The sequence below is a fragment of the Salminus brasiliensis genome, chromosome 22 (assembly GCF_030463535.1).
Source record: "Salminus brasiliensis chromosome 22, fSalBra1.hap2, whole genome shotgun sequence".
Lineage (NCBI taxonomy): Eukaryota > Metazoa > Chordata > Actinopteri > Characiformes > Bryconidae > Salminus > Salminus brasiliensis.
In genome coordinates, this window is record NC_132899.1 from 21,977,430 (window position 1) to 21,988,731 (window position 11,302).

Genomic DNA, 11,302 nt, shown 5'->3' on the forward strand with positions numbered 1-11,302 from the left:
GTGGGAAAGCAGAGAAATTACAAAAGTAACAGCAATCTAATCACAATATGAGATGAAGTAGCATAATAAAGTGTTAAAGTGTGGGTAAAGTGTCCTCAAAAGTGTCAAATTCTAAATATTTTTTTTCATTATGTTTTAATGGTCATACATTTTGTTATTTTTTGACTTTTTTATAGATTCGTGACTTACCTGATCACTACTACCACACACTTAAATTCCTGATTGGTCACCTGAAGAACGTGGCTGATCATTCGGAGAAGAATAAGGTACTGTGTCCCATATTACACCACATGACTCTCTGACCTCAGCAGACTAGTTTCTGGTCAATATTTAATAGATTTAGTGGATATCTAAATCTAGATTACATCACTTACTCAGAATTGTTCTGGATGTCATCACTGCCAGCATAACCTTTGCTCCATATCAGAACATCGGCTGCTACAGTATTTATAAATGCTGAGCATTCCATCATGATTGGACCAAATTGTTATTATAGGAAAGTACAACTTACATGTGGGAAATGTATTAACCCCTTAAAACTTAGGTTATTGGTTTTATTATTATTATTATTATTATTATTATAAAAACCCTCAGGGTTCTGTTTTAGAACCTGTGAAACTGACAAATGATGGCAGTGATAAAGTCTCTCTTTCTCTTAGATGGAGCCCAGGAACCTCGCTCTGGTGTTTGGCCCCACACTGGTGCGTACCTCAGAAGACAACATGACGGACATGGTCACACACATGCCTGACCGCTACAAGATTGTGGAGACACTCATTCTGCATGTAAGCTCTGTACTCTGCCTTTTCATCTTTGAAGTAATATGTCTGCTTATTTTGAATAATGCCAGTGAAGATACAGATGCATCTTCCTCTGTGTTTCTTGCAGTTTGCTTGGTTCTTCAGTGATGGCCTGGATAAAGATGAGAAGGTACAGTCTGATTTGTACACTGATTATCTGGTAGATGTGCTCTTGGCCTTTGGAAAAACAGCATGCTCATTACACCAGTGACACCCGGTTCAGTCTCTCCCAGGGGCTCAGAGCTTATGATTTAGCACAGATTAAAGCTGTTATGCCTGTTTGTGCAGTGTAAATTATACTGCTCCAGTAATAACTAAACCTGACATCTCACAGCCATCTTCAAACCTGCTTAATATCTGCTCTGCCAGATATCCACAGTAAATCCAGCCAAGCCAGAAGGGGGTAATTATAAAGTGTGTTTTAATGCTGTCCTGAGACCATTTTTTATACTGGAGCTGTTAGCCAGACCCAACTAAGGAGGATTTTAGGTGACCCAGGCTGTTTGTCTTTTCACTAAGAACATCACACTGAGTGATATAAAACCATGGGCTGTGCTTCTTGCTGTTGGTCAAAATATTTGCTTAGAAGCCTTAATTATTGCTTACTGGGAATACTGAAGAAGATACAAGCTTGTGCACATGAGCTTGTATTTCATGTTGCCTTATTAGCAAATTCCACATCAGCTTATGCATACATTGTCTGAAAACGCCTGGGGTGCATCTTTTCTGTCATTTATTTTGCTATTGATGCAAACGAGCTCTTTGAAAAGACATGCAGCTGAATGGGTAATTGCCTCTGGTTCATCTTAAACTGAGCTGTCTGTACTGCTACACAACACAAGCCTTGTAACTGCAATTATTGGCCATTTTATCAGAAACACCATAAAGGTGCACTTTGTAGGCGCAGAGTGTATGACTGTAGCCCAGTGGTGCATGATTTTTCAGCTGCCTTTGACTTCTCTGTCAGCTAAAAGGGACCACCATAGGACCACCACTGGATATAGTTATTATTATTATTATTATTATTATTATTATTTCATTTATTAATTTTGGTTGGTGGACAGCACAGCAATGATACTAACATATTCTAGTACACATTAATGTGTATAAAGTGTATAAAAGGCAGCACTGTTGCTAAGGTATTCGCATAGGGTTCCCACATACTGGATATTGGATTTTTTTTTTTTTCAATCATGGAAAATCATGGAAAATGAGAGTTTCCTGGAAATATTAATGAGGTTGAAGCAGTTGATCTGCCAGGCCACTGGGATTGCATACTTTAGCTATTGATGCTCTATTTATGGAAGTGTCTAATGTCACTAACTGTGTGAGCAACTTTGTCAACAAACATTGTTTTGCTTGCTAGCATCAGTCATCTATATTGAGTCTAGCTGCGTTTCATTTTCTCCCGATTTGGTGACAGATTTTATACAACTGTGTCAACGGGACTGAATAAAACACCCGAATTCAATGACTAATAGTTGTGTCTTGTTGCTGTTCATATAGTGTATGTTCAAGCTTTCAATTGCAACTTGATCTCCTGTCTGTGAGGCCGTTATTTAAAACAACACTAGCCTGTCCTATCTCGATCTTCAAGGGCAGCTCTGAAACCAATGAGCCAAGTATAGATAGGACCTAGTAGTTATGTGTGTAAGACTACTGTTACTGAGAGGTATTTTATTATACTCCTTGTTTGTATGGACGTTGTGAAAAATGCCCTGGAAGAGTCCTGGAAATAGGAGTGTTTTCCTAAAGGACTGGCAACCCTGTTACTGCATCACACTGTAGTGCAAAGTTTTAGGTCTGTCAATTCCTAAATAATCCTTCCTTTTTTCTTAGACCCCTGAGGACCAACGGGACGAGCAGCCAGTTCCAAATATTGACCACCTCCTCTCCAACATTGGCAGGACAGCGCCACTGGGGGACGCCTCAGGTGAGACCCACACACACTTTATTCAACTTTCTTCACTGTTAGCATCCAGGTATTTACATACTTTTCCCTGTTTACGCTTAAGCTGATAAAGGAAATCACATTTACATTGGGGAGGGGTTGGGGGATATATGAATGACTGCATAGATCAGTAGATCTTCCCTTCTATTTCCTACTTTGATACCAGCTGCCTATTTATACCTCACCTCACTAGTTTTACTTTTCCTCTTATTTAATATTCCCACTCTAAAATCTCCCTTGCCAACTTCCTCTGTGTGTGTGTGTGTGTTTTTCTTCCTCTTTTCTGGACCTCTCTTCATCACTCTGCTAGCTGAGCCAGTGGAGCATACTCTGCGGTAGGAGCGGGATTTCCCCCCTGACATTGTGTGTGTATGTGTGTGTCTGTGTGTGAGAAACTGTTTGAGAGTCCCCTAAATATTCTAGTATTCCACCTGCAACAGTGTTGATAACTCAGAGGATTGAAGTGTGAGTCATGTATTGATTGCGAATAGTGTAACATCCCTCTGGATCCTCAGAGTAAACACTATAAAATGAAAGTAAGCATATTTAGTCCTACATTCTCTCTACATGTTTTAAGCAAATATGCTAAATTCATCTCTATTCTCAACATATTAAGACACATAAGAGCATCCCATCACCCCACAATTCACATTTTGTTTCATCCAGCTCCACAAACCCTCCTCTGACCTCTCCTCCCTTTCTCCACCTGTACAGATTCCACCAACAGCGATTCAGCTAAATCCAAGGTAACACTCTCATTTTTTATTTACATCAGCACTGCATGACTTTACACTGCTGTGGAAAGCCAGCCATGTGAGCAGCAGAACAGTTGAAGTTGTGTTTTGCTGTGAAGAACATCAGGGCTTAGACTCGGTTGCAGTAGATCATTAGAGTGGTGATGTTGTTCAGGATAAGACACAAACACCCATTTTTTTCTGTTTTCATACAACGTTTTTGCAAAGTAAAGAGAACCTCAAGCAAAAAGGGCCGGAGTGTTGTGTACAAGATAAGAAATCTCTGTACAAATAACTAAGATGAGAGTGGCTACTCGATTTACGCACTGCCGTCCTGTAACTACTGGTAAAGTATTATAAGAGTATAAGAGCATGATAACCACTTATAACATGCTTATAGTATTCATAAACTTTTTGTTTGAAAATTAGCAGTTACATGTTCGTAATACGTATGTAGGCTATAAGCAGAGACTTACAACACCTGAGTTATGCTACAGACTTAAATGACCCAAGGTCTCTGTGCTTCCTCGAGTGAAAAACGAGTTCCACAGGATACGACAGAATATTTACCCACCTGGTGATTCACATGGAATTAATATACACTGAGGTCATTTAATGGCTCGTTTTGCAGAAGGTAAAAGGCACCAGAATCTTTACTGACACAGGAGTGCGCAGTCCGTAGAAATAACTGACAGGGCGCATTTGGACGGGACTGAAATCAGTGAGGAACTCCCTCTCCTCGTGTAAAACATGTCTGATAGTGCTCAAATGAGGTCTATGAATGAGTCAACGAGCAGCAAACTAACAAAAGCATCAAAAGAGACAAAAGCCTGTACTCTACCAAGAATCCATGAGCTGTATGAGCAAGAGCGAGAGGCTACAGCTGCAGAGAAGCTGCATTCAGTACATATGATAAATACAGTCACTGTGAGGATTTAGCCACTGTTGCTGTCACTGGACATTGGGAACCGCGTACCCTGTAGAATTGGTGTGCTTTATGTTTATGTTTAAGTTCATGTGAGCACTGAGGTCGGTCAGTGAAAATAACCTTTTGACTTCTGGAGCGCTGCTGTCCTGCACAAACATACCTGGTTCTGCTCATCTCCTGTCGTCATTGCTAGGATATTGCTGTGTGTGTTTGGGCAGGGAAATCACCAAACTTTGCTGGACACTAGAATCTGGAGTTGAGCAAAGAAGACAAATGCTATTAATATTGAATAACAATTTTAATGATTTAACAGCCCTAATAATAACCATTACTGTGTTAAATCTCTTATTTCAGGGATCTTTGAGTTCAAAGAAAGACATGAGTGCCAAGGACTTCCTTCCCCTGTCCATCATATCAGCCGTGACCCGGAAGAGAAAGAAGCACCAGAGCGCCTGCCCTGCCGACAGCAGCAGCGATGAGGACTCTGAGCACGAACCGGTCAAAGCCAGCAACTACAGGGAGCTGGGAGAGGGTGGGGGGAGTAAAGAGAGGGATGGGGAGGAAGGGTGTGCTTCTTTAAGCTCTGAAAATCTGGCCAAAGAGGTGGAGGAGAAGGATGGAGAAGGAGGAGAGCAGGTCATGGGTTTGCACGAAGGGGCGGGACAGGAAGTGGGAGGGAGGGAGAATGCAGCTTGCCAGCAAGAGGATGGTGATGACGGTATACAGGTGGGCGCAGGTCTGAGGGCTCAGCCACGCCCTCGTAGCTTCCTCTACTCACACCAAAACTCCATAGGCCTGAGAGCCACTGGCCGTCCTGCTAGCCCCTCTTCTTCCTCCTGCCCCAGCAGCGCTCACAGAATCGGCCAGACAAACCCTGTGACCCGGAAGAAGCTTCGTGGAGAAAGGGTTCGCCCCCGCTCTCTGTACGGTGATGATCTGGGGTTGGAGCGGGCCACTGTGGGACTGTCCTGGGTCAAAGCCTCACTTGTCCGTGGTCAGGAGAGGCTGCTTCAGGCCATGTCCCCCAGCCGTGATCCCTCCGTCCAGCAGGGCTGGCTGGGCCAGGTGCAGGCCAACCTCCTGTCTTCGGCCAACGATCTGTGGAGGTCAGGTGCCCAACGACGACGCAGCTCCCCAGAGACACGTCGCAGGCGGAGAGACTGGAGGCGCCACACAGTGGTGGGCAACGTGCCAGGGGAAGGCTGATAAATCACAAGAAAGCACCCTTAACCTAATATATTAACCCAGTTGCTCCAGAAACTGGTCCTGCAGAACCTCCAGGCTGCACATTTTACTCGTTATCCCTGCTCTAACATGGCCATGTCTCATGATGAATGGCTCTTTAAAGGAATACCCCAGTGTTTTTCAGTCTTATCTCAATCTGCTGCATCTGTGGCACAGAGTCTCTCGCCACAGAACATTTTTACATCTTTCCCTGTAATACAAAATGAACAGTAAACCCAGTGAGTTGAAATTTACAATGGAATGCATCTGGCAGTTGCTGAATTCCATCAGTTAAACATTTATGCAAAAAAGCTTTATTCTTTTATTATTGCAACATAGAGATAGGACTAGTTTTTCAAAGAGAAAGGATTCTGAGTCATTGTTACCAGCATAGTGGTGTGGGTGGGGTTTCCACGTCTTCACCTGATGCCAGGAAACCTTAAGAAAAGTGAAAGTAACTAGGGTGGAATACGTAAGGCATCTCCGTTTAGGAGTGGTGTTCCTGGACTTGTGTTTTCGACCAAATAGAGATGGAGGATTGTAAACAGTGTGGTCGGATCTTGAATCTACTGGCCTGTTTTGAGATGCTTTGTGAATAGGACCTGAACGGCTGTTTTTTTGTTTGTATTTATTTATTTATGAGAGCAGATTTGGTAAGCCTTTTGAGTCCCTGAAAATAGACGCTGTTTCTGAATACAGGGACCTTTGTTGAAATTACTATCTGTGGTAATGAACAGTAGGATACAGATAGAACAAATTTTGCAGTATTCCTAAAATGATTATTATTTGGAATTGTTGGAGCAGGGAAAACGCCAAAATATGCAGAACTGGGGTCCTCCATGACCTTGGTTGAGAGTCACCACATTAACACATCAACAAACCTGTGCCAACCAGATCCCTTCAGCTGAGGAAATACAAGCCCTACTCCAGAAAGAAGTCTATTAGTTCAAGGTTCAGTGGAAGTCTTAAACTGAAGGGAAGCTTGACTGTAGCCGAAGCAATTTCGGAAATTAATTGCAGAAGCGCAGCAATGCTGAAAAAAGGAACACGTTTCGTGCCACATTTATGCAATAAAGGCTTAAGGCCTTCCAGCGTACTGCACTGGTTGCAATAAATAACCCGAGCCCCTTTCCAGCTTAATTCCTGTCTCTCCTCAGCCCCCTACCACCACCACCAACACTACAGAGAGCAGGATCCTCATTCCTTATGAGCTAAGACTTTGCACTGCACCTTATCAGCATTACCAACAGATAGCACAAAACGACTCCCACACTCAGGTGCACGACCAGGGTTTAAGGGTAAAAGGCCTCGAAGAGCATTCGGAAAATAGTTTTGGCTCCGCAGACGTTAAGAAAAATGTGTTTTACGAAGATATGACTTGCTCTCCAACACCCATCCACCAAAGTCTTCCCTTTTATGAGTGTAGATGACAGTATTACCGACCCAGCGGTTCTGTGGCGAAAACAGCTGAAAGCAGCTGCACTGAAAGGCTGCATTAACCTCACCTTAAGCTCCCGAATGCCAGCCTAATCTCATGTTCTGTTGATCTCCAGTACTCGTTCTCCCCACGGCGGCTTTGATGAGCTGCAGCAGCAGACGTTTCCGAGTTCTGCCGTCTTGATCTTGACCAGATATTACTGCCAACTCCCTCCCCCCTTCGTAACATGTCTGTCCTCTGTGTCGTCGTGGGTCATAACTGTCATTGCCCTGTGCACGTCTGTTCATACGCTATGTGGGTGCTTGTGTGGACCAATGTTTTTTCTTTTTGTAACAATTGTACAAAGCCTTGCTAAGTTAACCTTTGTGTACAAATGATACATATGATAATATAATATTTGTTTTGAATTGTTTCATTTTTTTATGATAAAAAAAGAGGAGAGCTTAGGGGGTTGTTGCACAAAAGATGTCCTATGTCTGTGTGTGAGTGCACTTAAAAGGGAGAACATCAGGGATCCAGTCTTGAGGAGAAAACAAAATCCTCTTAGCAGCAAAGACTTGGATTCATTTCCATTATAGAAATCCTGCAGTTGGATAAACTTACCAAATCAGGTTGCTGCGCAGCTGGACCGTGACCTCGACAACAATTTTTTTTTTACATATTTAAACATCTGATCTTCATTTTAACAATACTGACAAAAGGAGGGAATATAACTAAAAACATAAACCTGAAGAAATATCTTTTAAAAATAATTTGTAAAATGTAATTCATAGAAATGTGGTTTTCTTGTGAGGAAAAGTTAAGACACCCCCACATTTATTACTAAAACCCTGAAGCCTAAACCTAGAATCAGGTGCTCCACATCAGCTGCAGGTGATTAGAACATCATTAGAGGGGATCCTATTTAAACCTCAGACTGCTAGTTCGGTTTGCTCTTGATTAGTGAAGTGAGTGCTATCACCATGGCAAGCTCTCTGAGGCCTTCAGAAAGAAGGTTGTAGATGCAGATGAGTCTGGGAAGGGATTTTTTAAAATCTCATAACAATTAGAAAACAGCTGTTCCACTGTCAGCAAAGTATTTTACTTTACCCGTTCACATCAGCAATTACCCAACCCATATATATTCTCCACTGGGACACTGGGAGGGTGAAGACCTACGCACGCCTCCTCCAACACATGCACAGCCAGCCAGCACCTCATTGGTGTCACCGCACAGAAAGCGCTGTGTCCCAGGCTATGATGCATCAGCCAGCGGACGCCACTGCCTGCCAGCACTGCACTGTAGTGATGTAAGGAGAAAGTGGCATCTACTCACCCTAGAGAGGGCAAGGCAAATTGTGCTCTCTCTGGGCCCTGGCTGCCGATGGCTAGCGGCATGACCGGGATTCGAACTGGCGATCCTGTGTTCATAGTGCAAAATGATTTAGTGTAGAACATTTAAACAACTGCCAACTTGGCCAGATCAGGCCGTCCTAGCAAGTTCAGCCCAAGAGCAGACCACAAAATGTGCAAAGTCGTCTCTAGCAATCTTAAAATTGCTAGAGGGACCTACAAATAGCTCTTGCCACAGTTATTGTCATGCATGGGAAGAGTGAAGAGTTTTCCAGTCAATGTCAGAGACTGGTAGACGGTTATAGGAAACGTCTAATTAGGGGTGGGTGATATGACCATATTTAATCGAAATTGTGATAAATTGTATTGTATTTTATTACAGATAGTGCAATTAGTGTTGTTTAGAGAAAGGCAGCAGGTTTTGAACATAACTCATTGTGCTCAGTATGGGAGAATAACTGAACAGCAGTTTTTACAACTCTGATGTTACTGATGCATTTTGAAATTGGCATGAAATTGTCTTTAAATATTATGAAATAATATTTTTACCATCTTGCCCACAACTACGTCTAATTGAGGTCATTTCAACCAAAGGGGAAAGTTATTAAGGCATATGGGTGTCTTAACATTTTCCTCTTAAGAAAATTGCATTTTTATTTATTGCATTTTCTAGATGATTTGTAAAAGTTACGCCTTCCGTTTTATGTTATTTAACTCTATCACTTAATGTTGTTCAAATTAAGGTCAGATATTTTTAAATATGTTATAAAAGGTCAATGGTTTTCATGAAGCGCCATCATTTTTTCAGACGACTGTATGATGCATTCTCATGTACAAGCTGGCCTTCAAGATCAGTTTTGTGGACAAAGCAAATATCCCATAGAGCACCTAATTCTGTGTAAGCCCATATGGCCCATATGGTCTATAACATTTACAAGACCCTGCCATAAGGGCTATTTTGAAGGAGGATTATCTTCAATAAACTGATTCCCTATATCTCATTGATTCCAAACTGAGAGAACAGGCCTCCCAGACACGCAGATACTGTTAAACTGAAGTAGTGCACTATGAAGAAGCCTGCAGAAATCAGCACCAGCCTAAGACAGACAGCCTGCATGTGGCTCACTGCGTGATCAAATGACAGCTCTTGATCCTCAACATGGCTGAGATTTCAATGCCCGCAGTTGAAGAACACGACTGCAGTGTGAGCATTTGCTCAGCTGCCGGTTTATTTGGCTATTCTTCAACTCCTTGGGTAAATACGCAAGAGAGAATGCAGTACAAGTGTGGAGGTGTAAAGGTCAAGTGGACACCTTACTGACTGTTTCTAAAGAAGGCTAGTGTAAACGTCAGTCTATGGTGGGAAGCTTGTGATCAGGTGAACTCTGTGAAAGACTCCGGCTGACTGGTCTTTTTGTGCTCAACCATGAAGAGAAGACCAGGAGGTGAGTGAGAGCAGGAGAAGCAGCTTCAGCACACACCCTGCAGACTCTCACTCAAGACCGTCTACAACCTCACAGGATGAACCACACAGCTAATATCACATCACACCTGAAGCAGATACCTTCCTTTCCCCAGCACTTAATATGCAGTCAACCATTTGAATAGGTAAACGGTTCTTTATGATGGAAAGCTTGTATAAGCCATTGTAAATAGTTCTATATAGCGCCAAAAAGGGTTCCGCTAAATCAACCTGACATGCCATCTCTAGAACCACAACCAAAACGGTTTACATTTTCTTTCCCTCTATGATGGAGAATATCTTTTGTGGTTAAAAAAACAAAACAAAAAAACAACAGACAAAACATCGAAGAATTACATGGTTCTCCATACTCCATTACTAGGAAAAGGCTGACAATGGTTATTTGGAGAACTTTTTTAAAAGGGTTACACTGAATCCTCTTTATAGATCCCTTTTTGCCCCCCTGACACCAATCAATACTGATATACCATCTCTGGAATCATAACATCTCAAAATCATTAGTAATATATCAGTGACTAATCATAATAATAATAATAATAATAATGATGATAATGATCTTCTCTATAATGGGACTTTTTATATGGTTCTTTGTAGAACATTGTTACAGCTAAAAGAAAAGGTTTTCAATACTTAAACATTTAGTGAGGACTAATAGCAGCAGTTATATTAAGCTATGGTGTTAATATAGCATCTCAAGAAACATGACAGCTTAAAAAAAATAAAACAAAATAGACAGCCTAAACAGTTCCTCTATATAAAGGACTTATAAATGGTTCCTTAAATAAGTGTTTTATGACTATTTAATCTGGCACCAAAATGGGTTCCACCACTCTTACAAGTCAAAGATGTTTAATATTTTTAACTTGCCAGTGTGTGTGCTGACATCACACCAATACTAATCTATATTTCAATGCAAACTCTCAAACCAAAAAAACTAAAATAAATGAATAATAATGTGAAGGCTTCAAATGGTTCTCTTCTATGATCAGGAATCTCTTGTAGATTGTTATCAAATGAACCTCTGAACAAGTTTCCACAAGTCACAGAACTTCCTTTTCAGTACTAACTGTGTAATTAAGTGTGTAACTAACTGAGCAGGTGACAATACCCATCAATACTGAAATGTCATCTCTAGAAACATGGTAGAACAATCACACTGGAATGCTTAAATGTTTCTCTAGTGGATGAAACCTCTTTAAGATGGTTCCGCTTTACAAGTCAAAAGCTCCCTCTTTTCAGTACTACATAGACCCCTTGTACAAGTGTGTACTGGTGCCTTGCTAGACACTGATGTGCCATCTCTAGAAACAGCACAGCTCAAAAATAAAAAACCGTCAGAATGATTCTCCTCTATGATCAAGACCCTTTTTAAACATGGTTCCACTCCTGTTCCTGTACAGATCAAAACAAAG

The 11,302-nt window shown here is 41.6% G+C and overlaps 1 protein-coding gene across 5 annotated transcripts in view; it reads left to right on the forward strand.

Annotated features, from left to right (window-relative positions):
* The window catches only part of arhgap23b (Rho GTPase activating protein 23b), a 58,127-nt gene extending 50,645 nt beyond the window's left edge, over nucleotides 1–7,482 (forward strand). For 4 of the 5 annotated variants that reach the window (XM_072666876.1, XM_072666874.1, XM_072666877.1 and 1 more), the window contains 6 exons: nucleotides 177–266; nucleotides 660–785; nucleotides 889–930; nucleotides 2,640–2,733; nucleotides 3,466–3,497; nucleotides 4,768–7,482. In XM_072666876.1, the coding sequence (XP_072522977.1) occupies nucleotides 177–266; nucleotides 660–785; nucleotides 889–930; nucleotides 2,640–2,733; nucleotides 3,466–3,497; nucleotides 4,768–5,619 (1,236 nt within the window). In that variant the 3' untranslated portion in view covers nucleotides 5,620–7,482. Of the gene's footprint in view, nucleotides 1–176; nucleotides 267–659; nucleotides 786–888; nucleotides 931–2,639; nucleotides 2,734–3,061; nucleotides 3,087–3,465; nucleotides 3,498–4,767 lie in introns of all 5 variants that reach the window. The other variant, XM_072666878.1, reaches the window with a different exon arrangement.
* The last annotated feature ends 3,820 nt before the right edge of the window (nucleotides 7,483–11,302 follow it).